The following is a 20,054-nucleotide window of genomic DNA, read 5'->3' on the forward strand; positions in this document are numbered from 1 at the left end:
TACAAACTTAAATTTTTCTATTTTTGGCCTTAACAGTTAGATATATGCATGATAGAGACAATCTAATCAACTTTCCATTAACAGAAATCTATCAAATTGTATAATACAGCAAGGGCAGTTATCTCTCCAAAAAAAGAAAAACACGTTCTGCCATTACACAGTGCTTGGTTGTACCCTGCATTTCTAAGGTCATTCCCCCACTTCAGATAGATTGCATCTATAAAGGGTGATTAAAGACTAACCAATATTTAAGACAACAGGAGACCAAAATTATGCTTACTGTCAAAATAACCAATGTTAAGTTCTTTTTAATATTCTAGATCCTTGCTAATATCCCCAATGCATTTTTAAATTGTTACATAGATCAAACATCTCCTTTACCATACATTCCCAAGATTGTGACTTATTACTCACAAACATACATTTAAAACTTCTGTGAGTGACTTTAATGTGTGTGTGTGTGTGTGTGTGTGAGTGTATGTGCCTGCCTGTCCTGACTCTCAATACGTGGGTGTTTTGTCATTGACAGGTCTCTTTCTGGTTATATGATAACAGTATTTACCTTTTAATGCCTAAAAGGTATCTCTCGGATGTCACAAAAATCACACTGATGCATTAATTTGGACATTCTAATTATTTTGTTTTTTTCAATTCTGTGCCAGTTAACTTCTCTTTATGCTGAGTTCAAAATACCTTAGACTAGAGTATCCCCTAAAGGCCATTCTTGTACAATGACTCTTTATTATTTTATGTGACTTTCTTACTCATGTTAGATTCCTTAGCGTCATCAGATGTGGAGGATACTGAGTGTGGTTAACCTCCTTTTCATGTTCATTATTACACAAAAGGTAAAGCCCAAGACATAAAACTGTTACAAACTCCAAGGCCTATGAAGTTTTCACTACAATTACACACAAGCCACATCTTCTCTGATGCTGTTTATAAGATGTTATTAGATCTTTTCAATAACCTGGTTTTCTGTATTTGAGAAACACCATTAACCAGACAGGATGGAGAATCACTTAAGAGATTATCTAGACTGTGTTAACTGAAGTGTGAAGATGCATCTTAATGATGGGTGGCACCATGCCATGGCAGAGTCCCAGACTGAATAAAAAGGAGTAGCAGAAAGCTACTATTCATTTCTCTCTGCTTCCTGTCTGTGGATACAATGTAACCAACTGCCTCAAATTCCCATTGCTATTGCTTCCTCACCATGATGGACTGTACCCTCAAGTTGTGAGTCAAAATACCTCCTTTGAAAGACAATTTGTCATAGAAACATCAAATAACTAGTATAATCACCCACTGAGCTGTCTGTTTACTGTGTCAGTGGCTGTGTTTTTAGTTTAATTTTGGGTCCAGGTGGAAGCATGGGCAAGCACAAGATGAAGATTCCTCTGGTAAGTTGAACATGTATGAGGAGAGGATAAAAAAAAACTACTAGACTATAGGTATCTACAAACTTTCAACAGGTTACTTCCATAGATAATGTGGAAAGTGTTTATACTCACTTTGAAACTGGTGAACTATATAAACTTCTAAAAAAGAAAAAAGCACTTCAGTGGACTTGTTTTATCCCCTGACTTTTCTTAGTCCCTGACTTCTCAACTTTCTGTTCAGTCATCACCAAGCTTATTCCTACTTAGGTACTCAATCTCTCCCTCCTCCACTATTCCCCTGCTGAGGCCACTACAGGATTCTGCAGTCTTCAACACAATTCATCAGCAAGAGGTAACTGGCCGAAATTCGCTAATTGTGTTGAAAGCAAACTTTGGGGGGGGGGTTGAGACAGGGTTTCTCTGTGGCTTTAGAGGCTGTCCTGGTACTAACTCTTGTAGACCAGGCTGGTCTCGAATTCACAGAGATCTTCCTGCCTCTGCCTCCAAAGTGCTGGGATTAAAGACACATGTCACCAATGCTTGGCTCAGAAAAAAAATTCTTATGGATAAAATGTGACATGCACTTAGGCTCACATGTTTGCATACATGGTCCCTAGCTAGGGTCCTGTTTAGGAAGATTGTGCAACCACTAATAGGTGGGGCCTTGCTGAAGAAAATAGGCCATTACAGGTAGGTCTTAATGTTTGCAGTCAAGCCCTGCTTCCTGACCCATTAGGAAATGAGCAAACTGTCTTATGCCACACATGAATAGGTCCAATCGCTGTACTTTACCTATCATGATGGACATATGTCTGCTCTGTATGATTCAAAATAAATCCTCCCTCTCTCAAGTTGCTTCTTGTCAGGTCTTCAACTACAGTGATGACAAAAGTAACTAATTCAAAACCCATACTCAACTCTGAAAATATTAGCTTTATTTTGTGTGTGGTGTGTGTTGCACATGGTACATGTACCTGTTTGTGGGGACACACAGATGTGTGTATGTCCATGCATGTGTTGGTTGATTTCTACTTTCTTTGATGAATCTCTATCTTTATTTTATATTTTCCTTCAGAATTTTTTGTTTGTTTGTTTCGTTTGTTGGTTGATTTTTTGTTTTGTTTTTTTTTTAGCTGGGTTTTACTGAAACTGAAGCACATTTGTTTTGCTAGGCTGATTGATCAATGGGCTTCAGGACCTACATTTCTCTGCCCTCTAAATGCTGTTGCTACAGGAGCAAGTCACTGTGCCTAGCTTTTTGTGTTATGGCGATCCATCAGACTCAGGTCCTCATACTGGTACAGCAGGCTGATCCAACTGAGCATTCTCCATTTCTTAATAAGCACTATATTTCAGGAAACCGTTAGACACACACAGTACATTCCTTTTGAAAGGTCAGTAATTTGGCTTAAAAGGATTGAAATATATGTATCTATAAATATTAATCTATACAGCTGAATTTCATTTACAATTAATTCCTTAACCATTAAAACAGAGGATACTATTTTATAATATTAATAATATCCAAGTTAGAGCTTAAAGCTATTTTCCCAGACCTCCCCCAAAAAAAGTATCAATGAGTAAGAATGAATTTTGGGAGAATATGCCAGTAGAATCCTGTTCCAGGTTCTCTGAATATTATTTATACCATTATCATAGATTTAACACTACTGTTACCAAGCTTCAGTACGTGTGTAGTTCTCATTAAATTTCTGTCCTACCTAGTGGCATTCTGTCACAAAGTCATTTATTGTTTGACAGCTCTAAGAGGAGATGTGACTCGAAACTTGCAGAGAAAACAGCATAGAAAGCCCATATTCCTAGGGATCTTTCACTTTCATCACAGCTCCATTAGCAGAATTTACAGCATCAGGTTTGAGTTGTGCTTCCCTTACATGTAAATTAATGTAAATTTCGGGTTAGCATAAGTTAATTTAATTTTATATCAATGATGAATATGAGGTGAAAATTTAATTAAAATGACGATAGGCTATTCAGTGTCTAGTGATAGAATGATGAAGTTATTCCTCTGGGATTTTCCTTTTACTGAGGCGATGGGAGACAGAGAAAGGATAGCACAGAATGTTCTGTGCTTGGGTACAATCAGCCAGCTTTTCTCCCAGGAACATAAAAAGGCAGCCTCTTAGTTTTGCTTCTACCATCATCCTGAGAGCTGGAGTCACTAATCAGTCATGTAACGGGGTAATCACTCACGCTCCCCGTGTAATTTTCCATCTGTATAAAGGTATATGTATTTAAAAAATCTTCCATTTCCATGTAATAACACTGAAATTATATAAGATTCTAAGCATGAAAGCTCCTGAGAAAACTGAAAAGTATTATAGAAACTAAGTGAAGGATATGTCATCATTATTCTTAGTCTCTCTGCATGCATGCATTATTTCTTTGCCAGCTATAAAAGTATCTCAGAAAGTTTTTGCTCTGAAACTCAAGAAAGTGGTCACATACCTATTTCTCTAGAGGACTTTTAACACTTATAGCACTGTTTAAGCTTTGAACTACTGAGGTAGTTCCTTGTTTTAGAGGCCAACTCAGTGGCATATACCCAATGAATGCCAATAGTCACTGTCCAATTGTGACAATGAAGACTCCAGACACTGATCTATTTATTTACAACATGAAAACTATCTTGTAAAGAACACATCAAACTTTATAAAGATAAATATATATGTCAAATCATAAATCATATGTGTATGAATATGTAAATAATCAAAAAATCAATGGTCAAGTTATAGACCCATTATTAACCATCTAAGTGTTATCAAAGTATGACTGGAAGGGGAAGGGTTATATTAAAACAAGCATCATGAAAATAGACAACAAAATATCTATCAATGTAGCAATACAATATCAGAAGTTCACGCCAATAGAAAATCCTAATACTTTCAAATAGCATATCATCAAAATCTAAATGCAAACCAAGAAGCAAACAAATAAGTGTCTTTAAGATACTGAAGGTTCCTTCATTATGGAAATTTTAAAAAATGAAGAAACTAAATGCTATTTTTCTTTTAGTGCATAAGCTGTGTGTTTTGGTACAAAGTTGTTTATTTATTAAGCACTGGGGTAACCTACCAAAATTGATGGAGGTATGCTCCAAATTGAATTTCAAATTTTTTTTGGTTTTACGAGACAGGGTTTCTCTGTTTTGGAGGCTGTCGGTCCAGCCTGGCCTCGAACTCACAGAGATCCGCCTGCCTCTGCCTCCCGAGTGCTGGGATTAAAGGCGTGCGCCACCAACGCCCGGCAAATTTCAATATTTTTTAAAAAATGTATCACCACTCCAAAAAGTAAGCATCCACTTTATTAATAGTTAATGAATTAAAAATTTAAACAAACCTTCCAAAATAAGAGAAAATACTGGAGGAAGGGGGAGTCATAGTGAGGAGGGGAAGGAGAGGGAGAAAGTGAACATGATTAAAAGGCTGCAGAGAAGCACATTACTCTGTATGACTAATATGTGTCAATAAATAACTCTTGGGAAAAAAGGGTAAATTATTGGTAATTATTAGAGCACGGGTGGCCTTTGAAAGCATTATACTGAATAAAAGAAGCTACCTGCAGGCCCAGTTGCTTGATTCTATTTATATGACATATACAGAATGGAAAATTTTATAGGGATGGAAAAAGAAATTAATAGTTGCTAAAGTTCAGGGATTGTTGAAAATTAGAAAGCCAATGTAAGTAGGTACAAATATAATTTGGGAGGTATTGAAGATTGTGATAGTTGCTGTACAGTTCTGTTGGTGTATTGAAAACTTATGAATCATACACACTAGACTTTATTATAAAGTATGTACACCTCAAAAAAGTGTTCTCAAAATAAAAGTATACAATACACCCAAAGTTAAATGTTGAGCATAATAGGATACTAAATCCAGTTGCCCTCCTTGGAAGGGCATGTTTTATTTGCTTTTGTTTTTCTTTTTTCTCTTTGGATACTGGAGAGTATGTCAGGGTTAGAGGAACTGCTTGTGACTTCTCAATGACTGGCTGAGCATTCTTCTGAAGAAGGTAAATACTGACTAAAATTTTCAATATAAATGTTTTTATTTCTAACAGCAACTGAGAAATCCCTAAAATCTGAGCATACAACTCCCCAAATCTGTAGTTTCTTGGCATTTCTTATTAGACATAAAACATTTGTAGTCTTCATAATAAATTGCCTACAATTTCTCAATCATTGTTTATACAAGTGACCATTTCACCAAATCTCAAAGTCATACTCCTGATAACTTTATCAATTCAGCCCCAAGCAACTACAAAAAATAAAAAAACAACTTTCTTCCCCATTTGTCTCAGCACACTTTGATATTTAATTCTAGTATAAGTTTCCAAGAATTTCCCATCTAATAAAAGTCTATTTGTGATTTTGTTATTGTTATTTGCTTTCTTCTGCCTAGAATGCAAACTCTTGAGATCTGGTACTATATGTGTTAGTTTTTCCAATCTGACAAATAACCCCAAAGTTTGACACCTTAGAACAACAACCACTTGTTGAGTTGTCTGTTTCTTTAAATGAGATTATGAGAAATGACTAGTCTTGCCTGTGCTCATACATATGTTTACACTAGGTCAATTAGTCAACTGAAATACAAGTGGTCTAGGATAGTCTTAACTGGGATGAATCCTCTGCTCCATCTAGTCTCTCAATTTTCAGCAAGCAAGCACAAGTTTCAGCTCATGACAGCTGGACAGAGTTACAAAATTCAAAGAGAAAATGACTTGTTAAGGTACATGATCATAAATGACATCATATCATTTCTGTTCTAAGTTTCAAGGGCAGTCCAAGAGTCAAGGCGCTAAAAAACACCCTCTATATCTTTTTATAAGACATATGTATTATTTCACATACTTATTTATGGGCATGTGTACTGGCAACCCTTAAATATCCATTCTCTAAGCAACTGTCTACAGTTTTCCTATCATTACTGACACTGGAAAGCACTCTGTAAGGAAGAGGACACCCAGAAGGAAATCATGGTATCCATTTCTGCAAGCTATGTCTCAGAGACACTTGACCTGCTTTATTAATTGCTGTATCTTGAGTTTTATGTCTGTCCCATAGAGTGGATGCTCTCTAAATATTACCTGAATGAATGAATGCTTACATTATCTTTTGTGTCCTTTGTTGTGTATGATTACTGCATATAGATGCTTACATCAAGCTCTATTTTGGGTGACTGTTTACAATTGCAATGTGTATATGCTGTTCTTTTGAGGTTAAACTCAACTTTCAAAGTTTCTTATATTTGTTGCAAAGGCAGGCTGATTTCTTCCAGAGTCTATGAAGCATTCACATTCCCTAGAAGACTTCCTCTCCAAGGACACTTGGAGAAGTTTCAGGACACACTTCCCACAAATCTCTATAGCTATGTAGCAATCCTGCAAGTGAATCCAAACCGGCTTGCTTACCCTTCTCTTTACTTCTTTCCCCTTTTTTAAAATTTAAATTAGAAACAAGCTTCTTTTACATGTCAATCCCAGTTCCCTCGCCCTCCCCTCCTCCCCTGCCTACAATCCACACCTCCATAGAAGCTAGGAAACAGGGAGGATCCTAAGAGAGACAAAAGAGAAGAGGAAAGGAACAAGATCTCCTGAGCAAATTGGGAGCATGAGGGTAGGGGAGAGGGAGTTGGGAGAAAGAGAAGGGGAGAAGAGGAAGGAAGAGAACATGAGGGAGAAGGGAGATTGAGTCTTGAGTCTGGGGAAGAATAGAGGAGAGCAAGAAAAGAAATACCATAATAGAGGGAGCCATTATAGACTTAAAGAGAATTCTGGCATTATAGACTAAAAGAGAAATCTGGCTCTAAGGAAATGTCCAGAGATCTACAAGGATGATACCAACTAACAATCTAAGCAATAATGGAGAGGTTACCTTAAATGCCCTTCCCCTCTAATGAGATTGCTGACTACCTTATATACTATCCTGGAGCCTTCATCCAGTAGCTGATGGAAGCAGAAGCAGATACCCACAGCTAAACACTGAGCTGAACTCTTGGAATCCAATTACAGAGGGAGAGGAGTGATGAGCAAATGGGCCAAGACCAGGCTGGAGAAACCCACAGAAACAGATGATCTGAACAAGGGGGAGCTCATGGATGCCAGACTAGTAGCTGGGAAATCAGCATAGGACAGATCCAGACGCCCTGAACGTGGGTGTCAGTAAGGAGGCCTCAGTAATCTATTGGGCCTCTCGTTGCAGATCAATATTTATCCCTAGTATACGAATGGACTTTAGGAGCCCATTACACACAGAGGGATGCTCTTTCAGCCTAGACACATGGGGGAGGGCCTAGAACCTGCTCCAAATGATGTGATAGACTTTGAAGATTGCCCATGGAAAGCCTCACCCTCCCTGGGGAGCAGAAGGGGGACAGGATAGGAGGTTGGTGGGGGGAATAGGGGAGGAGGGGAGGGAGAAGGAACTAGGATTGATGTGTAAAACAAGATTGTTTCTAATTTAAATTAAAAAAAGATTAATTCCCTTAAAGCAAGTAGAAGAGACAGAGACAGCCCCTTCTCCAACTGTTAGGAGTCCCAACAAAAGACCAAGCTAGATCTGAACGGGGAGAGCTCTTGGACCCCAGACTGACAGCTGGGAGGCCAGCATGGGACCGATCCAGACCCCCTGAATGTGAGAGTCAATGAGGAGGCCTGGGCTACCTATGGGGTCCTAAGCAGTGGATCAGTGTTTATCCCTCGAATACTAACAGACATCATATGTCCATAACACAAAGAGGGTTGCTCTCTCTGTCTGGACTCTTAGGGAAGTGCCTGGACCCTACCCTGAATGAAATGATAGACTCTAGATATCCCCTATGCAGAAGGAATTGGCAATAGGGCAGGAGGATGGGGGATTTTTTAAATAAAAAAAATGTTAAAAAAAAGAATAAATAAAAGTTTTAAAAAAAGACCAAGCTATACAACTATAACATATGTGCAGAATGCCTAGGTCAGCCCCATGCACGTGTCTTATTTAGTTGTTGTTTCTGTGAGCTCCTATAAGCCCAGATAAGTTGACTCCATGGTTTTTCCTGTGGTGTCCTTAGTCCCTCTGGTTCTCATAATCCTTCTTCCCCCTTCCATAGGACCCTTTCCTCCTACTGGGTTGCCTCATCCAGTCTTAATAGGAGAAGATGTACCTATTCTTACTGCAACTTGATATGCCATGGCTGGCTGATATACTTGAGAGGCCTACCATTTTCTGAAAAATAGGAGTGGATGTGAGAACTAAGGAAGGGCTAGAAGGAGAGGAGGGAAGGAGTGAGGGAAGTAGAGAGGGAGGGAAGGAAGGAGGGAGGAAGGGGAAACTGATCAGGCTAGGAAAATTTAATTAATTAAAACAACAACAAAAAGATCAATTTCCTTATACAAAGCGACCCCAAAGAGTAACCTTGTCCCTTCTTCAGAATGAGGTTATAGCAAAAAGATGGCTGTCTACAACCCAGAAAAACAAGTTCTCAACAGACACTGAACACTGAAGTTGTTGGTACCATGGATTTCCTAGCTCCTAGTATTGTAAGAAATGAATTTGTTATTCTTAAACTATTTACTTTATTAGGCATATTGTTCTTGCTATCCATGGAGACCAAGTTTCTTAGGAATAACCTACAGGAGGTTGATTGGTAAGAGGCCTTTTATAAACTGGCTCTATTTCACTATGGCTAATATTTAAGCTTTTATGTTCTTCCCAACACATTGCCAAGCACAGTATTTTAGAGTTACTATTCCTGAAAGGTTTTTGTCCCTTGGAATTGTGCCCTCCTCAAAAAATGACTAACATGTTCTACTGTCCAGATTTACAATAGTCAGGGAGTCCATCCAACCACTGTTCTGGGTGGTAGCATGCCTCAAGTACTCATCCAAACAGCAGATTGTTTAAAGCTGTGACATCAATCAATTCCTTCTTCAGCAGGCCCTTGCCATCTGGGTTAGTTGTGTTCACAGTGAACCTGACTTTCTTTTCTGTCATTTACCCAAATCTCCCAGCGTGAAAACCTCATCAGAATCAATCTCTCTTTCTCCCCTGCCCCTCTTTCTCTCTCTCTCCCATACACACAAAATTCTGACCCTTTTTTTTTTTAGCAATCCTTTCATTATCAGCATTCTCACTAACCACAACTATAAGAACTATAAGTCTGCCTTTGGATCTGGTATTGAATGCCTGTAGCATTGGTCTCTGTATTTACATATTGCATTAAAACTGCTTATGATGGTTTGCATAAGAAATGTCCCCATTTGACTAGAGTGTGTGGACACTTGTTTCCTAGTCGGTGGGACTGCTTGAGTGGTGTTGGAACCGTGTTGGAGGAAGCTCATCACATTAGTTAGTTTTACCCCACTGCTCTCTTTGCTTTGTGTTTTCAGTCGAGATTTGATTTCTCAGCTTTTTGCTCCAGCAGCCATGCCCCCTGCTTGCTGCTATGACTCCTTCCATCATGGACTCTTATATTTCTAGAATTATAAACCAAAATACACTGTTCTAGTTCTAAAATGACCTCTTTGGCAGTGCTAAAAAGGATTTAAATGGTATATTATATGTGGAAAAAAAACACTTGACTAAATTTAATTGCTGAATTAAGTAAATCATATAATTAAAACCATTTCATAAGTGTGAAATTTTTGTTATGCCCTGACCTTGTTGTCACCTTTTCTGCCCTTTCTCTTCTAAAAACATTTCCCTCTTATCTGATCTGCCTCCATCTTACTTCCTTTGACTTCAGATTCCTCTTCTCCCCTGTCTTCATGTGCTCTTCAGATTGTGAAACATGATTTTTCGGCCTCATTGTCAAAGACAACCATCACCTACATAATCCACACTGGTAGTTAATCAAGGTCAAACACCCACTGAAAACTGTCATCCCAGGCGCCTGCCTGCCACCCCAGGTGCCTGCTTGTTATCCCAGGTGTCTGCTCTCTAAGAAACAGGAATCAGACAGTCACCACCTAAATGATACCTTCCTGTTCATCCAAACTCCCATCTGCCCAGAATCCATCCTGTAGAGATTTCCTACTCATTCTTCCCAGTCACCCATCCCACAGTGACATCTGTCCTCTAAACAGGGTCACAGTCCTTTGGATTGCCTTGTGAGGAGAGTGCTTTAGTCCCTCTTGGGTGGGAATTTAGTCATAGCAGGTATCTCACTCAACCAGGCTGAATTTTTCTTCATTGCAATAATACTGTTTCGTGATCCTATATTATCAAACAGGGGCTGACATGTGAACACTGCTTGTGTGTATCCTCTGGGTCTTTCTTGTCACTCTGGAAGTGACACCTCTCTGAGCTATAGAACTGACCTCTACAGATTTTCCTGTAAAAAGGAAGTCCCATAGAAACAGAAATCTCTTGTCTCTACAGCAGAAGCAGTGGAAAGGGTGAGGAAAGAGACTCTTCCAAGCTCCCAATACAAATGTGTAGAATTTGGCATTTTATGAAAAGTCAGTGATACATTTATATAAAAATTTTCAAGTAAGAAATTCCAAGAAGTTCTCATGTCTCAAGTGCTCCAACTTTAATTTATATATAAAAATCTTCATCCTGAGTCAAAATGCATGAAAACCCTGAGGGTGTTTTGCTACTGGCCCTGACTTCTGTTTACATTTGAGGTTAACTGCAGCCATCATTCTGACACCTGAAAAAGGTGTTATGATGATTTTAGTAGGGAGAAAAGAGTTTATGCATTATTTCTCACTCAGAGGAACCCCAATGTCTTATGAGTCCCAGAGAGAAAAGAAAATGCCTCTTCATTTTTGTTTTAGGTAACAACCCCATAACAATGAGCAGCTCCTTTGGAAGCCAGTAGTCATTGTCCCCTAGCTGGGTATTATAAAGGAAGAGCCTCAGTCAGCTTTCCACATGAAAAGGTGGTGACTCCTCCTATTCCTTCCCCTCACTCTGACCATGTGTCTGAGACAGATACCAAAACCTTATTTCAGATAGTAGTCATGGAAAATGCATGTTTTCATGCATGAAATAAAATATTATTTACAAAATGAATTTTAAGAAAGAGAGGAAGGAGAGAGAGAGAAATCACTTGTCTAGGAATAGTGATTTAAAACTTAATATTTCTCTAAGTGTTAAATTTCTTACCTGAGCAGGACATGGCGGTCCATGTCTTTAATCCCAGGACTCTGGAGCAGAGGCAAGGAGATCTCTTCAGATAAAGGCCAGTTTAGTTTATACAGAAAGTTCCAGGCCAGCAAGGACTACATAGTTAGACCCTGTCAAAAAAACAAAAACAATTCCCTAACCTGAATCATGAGATAACCCCTATTTTTCACCTTTATTTTGTATTAATACAACTAGCACAAATGGAGACTCTGAATAAAGATACATGGGTTACTGGTCTTTATTACAGCATTGCCATTGTTAAAGTCCTTTATTGTCACAAGGAAAAGTGAGGGCCAGTTGTTATGCATGAATATTTGACCTTAGTACAAGTATGTTAAAACAAGCAGCTGGGATTCTTTAGAGCCTTGCAGCATGTTGCACTTATTTCACTATTAACTGGAAATTCTATTCCAATTGGGTGCCCCCTTCCCAGTCTTATTTAAAGTCTCTCTCTCTCTCTCAAGGTAGCAGAAGCAATTGCCACCCCAACCCCATCAGAGCCAAACATTCCTATAGGAAAAAATATAAATAAACTAGAAGTGAAAAGTCTTGGTCTGGTATAACATCTAAAATTTGGGGGTTGATTTATTTCAAAGAAAGAATCTGTTCTAAAAATAATAAAACACACAGAAAAAATTTTTTGTCATAGAGTTCTGCTTAATTTTGGTGAGAAAAAAAGGGCAAATTTTAATTTCCAAACTTGTGCTAGAGAAGCCCCTTGCATCCTTTATTGTCCCCATGCAGCTCCCATGAACCTCTCACATGCAGATGCCCAGCAGGCTTAAGAGTTAAGGTCTGAAATGGCTCTTTTACAATTAGATGCCATACTCATCCCCACTTTAGAGTAGAGCAAAAGACACAAATAGAGGCTTTGTTCAGTTTGACAAACAAAACCATGGCTTCATGTGGCTCCCGTCTTTTCCCCATTTATAAACACAAGGGGGACATCTAACCGGCAACTTCCCCAGCGAAAATATGCAACACGGGTTTTCAAAACAGCAGGTGCAGACATGGGAAAGATACAACTGAAGGGAACTCCGTATAATTACTGGAAAATGAAATCATAATTCAGCAGAAAATTCGAGATTCAGATGTAACACAAACCCCTTGATGCCCACTCTCGTAGCTGGGAATGTACATTCAAAAAATGCACCAAAATAACTTTCCTTGTGGAGGAGGGGGCAGCAAAAATAACTGCAGGGAGAGAATGCCTAAGCAAAACAACAACAAAAACAAACAAACAAACAAACAAAAACTCTGTACAACCTGAACTACAAACTGAAAGGACCCAAGACACAAACCGATTTTCGCAACAGAACCGTGGGGTTTCAAGAGCCAGGGAGAAATTAATCCTCTAGATTCCGAGACTGGTGAGCTCCCTCTAACCTGTCCTCTCAGGGCTCCACTCCTCTGAGATCAAGATTCTAGGTAATAGTGAAGTGTTGAAACCCTTCAAATGAGAGCCCAGAGTTCTGCTAATTTTGTGTGCGTCCCGGGTGTCTGGGAGAATGCATCTAGACATTATTCGGATATGCTAAACAAAGCGATTCCTCGATCAACAGGGGCGGATTGAGCAAAGTTACATCCTATGGTTAAAGTTGCCCCTTTAGAGTTCCTCAGGACTCGCGGCCCCAGAGTTGGAAGCACTTACAAATCTTTTTGCTCTTTGCCTCTCTCTACATGACCCACACCCACACTCTTGAGAGGTTTCTTGGTCTCGGGCACATGTTGCAAGGTCTGCTCTCTCTTGCACAAACTCTAGCTTCTCTACCATTTCCTGGACTCTGTGAGCGAGGTGAGACAGAGGAATCTGGATGCTGCAAACCCAGGGTGCTCTAGGGAACTCTCCTCCAGAAACCAAAGGGAAGGTGGGGTGTGCTGTCCCTGGTCTGCATCCCCAGTTCATCCTCCCTAGCCAGCAGTGGGCGCCTCCTGCAGTAGACACATGGCCATGCTAGAACTTACAGAAAGGCCACCAAAGTATACAAATAAGAGTCTGCTTTCTAAATAGTCTGATTGTCAGTTTCTTTGGTGAGAGCTGACACCAAGAAGAGAAACCATCCACAAGCTTTCCTGGATTTTCCCCACTGGCCTTGTATATTTATAAGTCCATTCCAACAGACACGTTGCCACTTGATTTTTGAGTTCAAGAAAACACAGAAAGTGAGCTCTGGGTACGGTGGGTGGGAGTGGGCCTCGCATTTGCTACAGAGCAAGGCAGAGATTTCCTGGGCCCTACAGGTCAAAGTAGTCCCAAATGCTTTTCAGACCAGAAGTGAGTGCATAGGAGCCAGACTCAATGGGGAAGGTTGACACCCAAAGGGAAGTAGGTGTTTCTAAAGCAGGAGGGAGGGGCAGACAGAGCAAAGTCTTGAATCTCAAAGCTCCAGAAGTAGGGCAGAGAGGTGGCAGTTCTCCTGGCAGACGTCCATGCAGCTTATATTTTCTGTTTGGATTTTCTGCCTTGAACCACCGAGGTTTAATTTCGGAGAGGAAGGAGGTTATTGCAACTATTAAAACTGATCCTAGGGCCGAAGACTTGGCCAATAGCTTTTTGCAGACTCTAGGAGACTTCTAAGGTTTCTGCAAAGAGCACTGTCCCTTGAAATGGAATAGACAGAGAGCAAGATCTGAAAGCATGGGCCGAGAAGCTGCATGTCACAGGAAAAGCAAACCCAGGGCTGAGATACTGAGCGAATGGGGAGGGTCCTGTAACCCCTGCAGTCCTCCCCTTCTTCCTCCTTCTCCATCAACGCCAGCCTCCTCTTCATCATCATCATTGTCATCATCATCACCGGCGGCAGAACTTGCACTTGATGATCTTCTTAAACGCATTTTGAAAGTCCTTGTTGAAATAAGCATAAATAACTGGGTTGAGCAGAGAGTTGGAATAGCCCAGCCAGTTGATTATGGCACCCAACAAGGCAGGCATGTGGCAGCTGCTCTCACAGAAAGGTAAGACCAGAGCCACAATGAAAAAGGGCAGCCAGCAGAGGATGAAAGTGCCCATAATGATGCCCAGCGTCTTCACTGTCTTCCTCTCACGGGCCAGGGCCATCTTGCGCTTTGCCTCAGCATTCCGCTCATTTTTTCTCTCCAGGCAGGTGGGGGCATAGGAGGTAGCTCCCGACTCGCTGGGCAGCGGCAGGTGGTCTTTGGAGTTACCCACTCGGTGCACCTCGATCACCTCCAAGGTGGCATCGTCATCACCCTGCCTAACCGCGCCATTTGCGCACGGAGCCCCCACAGCCCTGCTCTCAGCGCTGCGCCTCCAGTCCCCATTACCTGGCTGTCCGTTCAAGCTCTTCTTGGGGGGCGGGGCCGAAGATGTACTGAGGCGCGTGCCTGCTCCCTTCTTTTCTACCTTCTTCACAGTCTTGCGGATCCGAAAGCGCGCGGCTCGGAAGATGCGCCCATAGAGAACCAGCATGAGCAGCAGCGGGATATAGAAAGCGCCGAAAGTGGAGTAGATGGTGTAGCCGTGATCCTTGCTGATGGTGCATGCATCGGGGTCCGAGCGGTCTTCCGGGGTGCGCCAGCCCAGCATGGGCGGGATGGAGATGAGAAAGCCAATGAGCCAAGTGAGCGAGATCAGCGCAGCAGCGCGCCGGGGCGTCCTCTTGTTCACGTAGTCTATAGGGTCAGTGATTGCCCAGTACCTGTCTAGCGCGATGGCGCACAGGTGCAGGATGGACGAGGTGCAGCACAACACATCCAGGGCGATAAACAGGTCGCAGGTGACCTGGCCCAGAGTCCACTTGTTGAGCACCTGGTACAGTGCAGCCATGGGCAGGACCAGCACTGACACCATGAGGTCGGTGACCGCCAAGGAGCCGATAAGATAGTTGGCCACATTCTGGAGGGAGCGCTCCAGGGCGATGGCAGCCACCACGCAGGCATTACCGAGCACCGCGCAGAAAATGAGCGTGCCCAGAAGCAAAGAGGTGATCACTTGGTAGCTGAAGGTCACGTCGGAGATGCCACTAACGTTGCCGCCTGTCCCGAAGGGCTCCTGGGACGATGTGGTATTGTTGCCCTGGCCAAGACTGAACATATCCATGCCTGCTTGCACGCCCGGTGGGGTGGGGGAAGGGAGGGAGAAAGAGCTGCAAGGGAATCTCCCTCGCCCCTCCCCCTAGGGTCTTCCTCCTCTTCTGGGGAATTTCAGAGGGAGGGGATCCAGGAACTGGAGCAAGAAGTTCTTACTGCTCTGGAGACGCAGCTTCCCGGCGCTCTCTCTTGCTTGGCTCCCGCGGGTCCCGAGCGCTCAAAGACTCCAGCTAGGAAACTGTAGTTGGCCCCAGAGCAGCTTCCAAATCTCTGGGTGGTGGAGAGGTGGCTGGAACATCTGTCTCACGCTGTCCATTTCACTTTGTCGCTGCCCAACTAGCTACGGGAGCCGGGACTCTGCCGAATAGCAATCAGTCTGGAATCTCAGAAACCCCAAGCTCTGGGGTCATTCTGTGACCCTGGTCTCCTAGTTCCTTCTCTCCCTCTCTCTCTGGACTTCACCCCTCTCCGTTTTCCTTTTTACAGCCTCCTTCTCCCAGTTTCCTCCCACTGGCTTTCCCTTTCAGTTCCCCTTTCCTTCTCACCTCTCTCTTTCTTTACCCCTCTATGTGTTGTTCAGACAGCTGGTCTCCCTTCCTCCCACACTAACCCCCACCACCCAAGACTTCCCCAGCCCAGACTGCCTCCTTCCTCTAGGTCCCCGCCCTCCTATCCTTCTAGACTGGCATCTTTACATTCGAGTCGACACACTCAGAACTCACTTCATATGCCCACTCCGATCCGCCAGTCAAACCAATGTTTTAACAGATTAAACTCCGCCTCCTGCCCAGCAAACTAGAGGGAGACAAAAATCTTTCCCTGCTACCCATTCCCTTTATTTCTGTCAACTTCTTAAATGGAGCCAGGTTCACAGTGTGCCTATAGAAAATGGGGACAGATACAGAAAGCCTGAAGGCTGGAAATCTGGGCAGCCCTGGGTCACCCTCTAAATTATTAGGTTGAGAGTGTGGGTCTTAACGTCTTAAAACTGCAGTCTCATTTAACATCTTAGTGTATCCCGGAATGCTGATGCCTATGACCTTTTCGTAGTATCCTTATGGAATGTGAAAAAATTATAAAGGACACGATAAAGGACAAGAGCTGATAAACAGCTGGGTCACAAAAAAAGATTAAAAAAATCAAAGTAGGTGTGCATTCTAAACACACACACACACACTTTTTATCACCACTTCGCTCTTCATTTCAATGTCATTAACACCTACCATAGCTTTGTAGCAAGTAACTTTGGGAAAAGAAATGTTTGTCTATGCATGGTAAACAAGGACCTGCATTTCCTACGGACTTTGGACTTTTGCCTCCTTCACCAGTCTGCAAATCTCCCAAGAAGAACTTTCTGAAGACCCTGTCGCTAGCCGCTGTGAGGCTCTCTGAAATTGGGTTCAGCACCTGGGACAGCTCTATGGGAGAAGGGCTTGCTTATGCTGCCACCTTCCGGCAAGTGCTTCAGAGTGCCATCTAGAAACGTCTTAAGGAAACCAGCCGGTATTAAGGAAACCTCAATACTCTGAGAGAAAGAATATTATAAAACGAAAAACAACCATTAAATGTTGTCACTTTAAATATTTTCTTCAATCATTTCTATTTTACCCTTCGATTTTTACACCAAGCCTGTTATGTTCCCTACCTCCTTTTAAAAATTACATTAATTCACAAAATCTATAGGAAAAATGCCCCTTTACAAGAGGAAGAAAACACTGTCATCTACTGGTGTTGTGTGGTCACAGTCTGTGTGTTTTATTGGGGGAGGGTGACAGACTTATCTTAATACTGCAAATAGAAGCTTCTAGAAATTTGTTTTAAACTGTATTTCTTTTTGCAAACAATAATCGATCCTAACTGAACACAACGAATACAAAGTCCAGTTAATCAGAGTAAACATAGCACAAGAAAGATCAACTCACAGATTCTAATTAGAGACGTGAAGTGAAGAAACACAAAAAGCAATTCCTAAAGCAGCCAATTCTAGGTAAAAGTCAGGGACTCACTGCAAATTTCAATAGTTTTACTGTTGTGTTCAAATCAGAGCTTTGAATTTCATAGTTTTGAATTCTTAAGATGAAAAGAGAGAGTAATCACTAGCCCATCAAAGAAAATCTACTTGGGCAGACACATAATACAGGCAGTGTGCTTGGAGATGGATTGACCTGGGCACAGTTCCCACTCAATCATTTCAGCATACCAAAACAATGAAGCTGCCATGTGTGTTGATTCATAGCACTGAAAAAAGAGCGATGGAGTATTCACAGAAAGACAGACTCGGAGAAACTCTTTCTAAAATGTGAGATTATATGTAGGTTTTTCTAATAAAATCCTGCACAAATATAGAATTAAATTGTTTATTAAAATGCAGTTGCAACTCTGGAGATTATAATTGAAAGACTGAAAGTTCCAAGGACAAAACTTTAAAAACATAGTTAACAAACATCTATAATCAAAGAGCAAACGTATGCATATCAAGAACCTACTTGAATATGAATTCATCGCTTATTAGCATATGTAAATGCATAATAGATGATACGCAAATATTTACGGCACAAATCAGGAGCCTTCAGTCATCAATTGCCCTTTATGTACTGGATGCTAAATGGATTAATAGCTAACAAAATTATTTTTCCTTTTCAAGAAAGTTAAAAGGCTTTGAGTCTGGAGTTTGTGTTTATGATGTCTGAATTTGTCCTTCTACCTTAATACGATAGAACATAGTGTAGCATGTTTATTATGGTAAAGTGTACCATGTTTCATATGTACCATGTTTAATCATGTTTACAAAATTTGCAAGTAGTTCATATTCATCCTCAAATTAATGGATATAATATATCAAATATTTCCTTTCTTAAAATATAGGAAATTCTTATATATGCTCCTGGATACTAGGAAGTATAACGATGGATGTTCAGTGCTGTGGTTTTGCAGCTTCTAGGTAACTAATAATTATGTATGACTTTTTGTTGAACTTACGATGGTGTACACTAAAATTACTAATGTTGCCTTTCTTCATGCTCAGACTTAGCCAATTCTTCTTTGTTTAACTCTTAAGAGATGCAGAAGCTAGCCAGGTATGGTGGCCACAAATCTTTAATCCTAACATTCCCTTCTGGAGGTGGAGGAAGGCAGATGTGTGTGAGTTCTAGGCTAGCCTGATGAGTTATGGGCCAAGCAAGGTTGTGTACTGAGACTATGTCACAAAGTCATCATTATCATCATCATTGTCGTCGTCGTCATCCCCATCATCTGATTTAAGTAATGCAGAAAATAAGATAGGACTGATTAAATGGTGTAAAATTCTCTAAACAGACTTAAATTCATTCTTCAAGACTTCTGAAGTTAACATAAGGAAAAGCTTGCTTTATTATAGCTATGAGTGATATGACTTGCAGACAAAAATATCAATCATTCTGCTTCTGTTTCTAGTTTGAGTTTACTAGAATCAAGCCAGAACTTTTCAAGTTATAGATCTCTGTGTGATATGTCACCCATCATGGAGAATTTCTCTGAAATACTTTATGAGAGATAAATTATTTTTTAACATTTTTGTGGAAATTTCATCCAAGCCCAGCAATGTGATGCAGTTCTTTGACCAGGCATATAAAAACAAAAAGATTTTAAACTGAAGCTTTGCAATAATCATAGCTGAAGTTGGAATTAGTCAGTAATTGCTTAAATGTCATGTTCACTTACAATAAAGATTTTGTTGAGGAGAGAAGATGCTGACTAGATGAAAACCAACTTACAAAAGTTATTTCTGAAAGTTTCTATTTGAAAAGAAAAATGGTTTATTTGGATTTTTTGACACAAAAGTACAATTATCTGAAGCTAAAAATACTATTCTAAATTAATGTTCTCTGATCCTTAAATACCAAAGTAGTAAAACAATTATATTTTTTCAGAACCACGAGTTTTGACTGGAAATCATCAGGAAAATATTTTTGCATAAGAAATTTTGTTTAGATAATTATCACTCAAAATTTAAATATTCAAATAAACCAAGAAAATAAATTCTTTAAGACTGAGTACAATTTCTTGTGACTAATCCTCACCATCCACCTTCCTCTAGAAATATCATTTCTTCACTGTGCTCTTCCTGCCATTCTTATGGCACTGGGAGGGACCTGGTACTTCAGTAGCAAAGCACAAAACAATGGTCTTTTTGTTTCCTAAATAGTCAAATGGCTCAATTATAGACTTGTGACAATCAACTGATGTAATGCACTTTGTTAACCCAAATAATGAAAACTGAAAACAAATAAGTATAGTGATGCAAAGTAATAATGCCTATTGTCTCCCTAGTAAAAATTTCTCAGTAAAAATGTGGAGAAAGAGAACTAGGTATGCATAGTGAGAAAGTAAGAGCTTATAAAACAAAATATACAAGACCAGATTTGATGAGAATCCATTATAAGGACAACTTCCATGTAGATGTTACCCTCTTTGATTCCTAAAAGTAGTTATTAAGGAGTTCTCTAGGG

General features: G+C 40.6%; 1 protein-coding gene across 1 annotated transcript; it reads right to left on the reverse strand.

Moving 5' to 3' along the window:
* Positions 1-11,737: 11,737 nt before the first annotated feature.
* Positions 11,738-16,373, reverse strand: Htr1a (5-hydroxytryptamine receptor 1A). The gene has a single exon (XM_013125277.3). The coding sequence runs from the start codon at positions 15,575-15,577 to the stop codon at positions 14,309-14,311; it is 1,269 nt and encodes a 422-aa protein (XP_012980731.1). The 5' UTR covers positions 15,578-16,373; the 3' UTR covers positions 11,738-14,308.
* Positions 16,374-20,054: the final 3,681 nt, after the last annotated feature.

This window comes from Mesocricetus auratus, unplaced genomic scaffold, assembly GCF_017639785.1.
Source record: "Mesocricetus auratus isolate SY011 unplaced genomic scaffold, BCM_Maur_2.0 Super-Scaffold_100020, whole genome shotgun sequence".
Classification (NCBI taxonomy): Eukaryota; Metazoa; Chordata; class Mammalia; order Rodentia; family Cricetidae; genus Mesocricetus; species Mesocricetus auratus.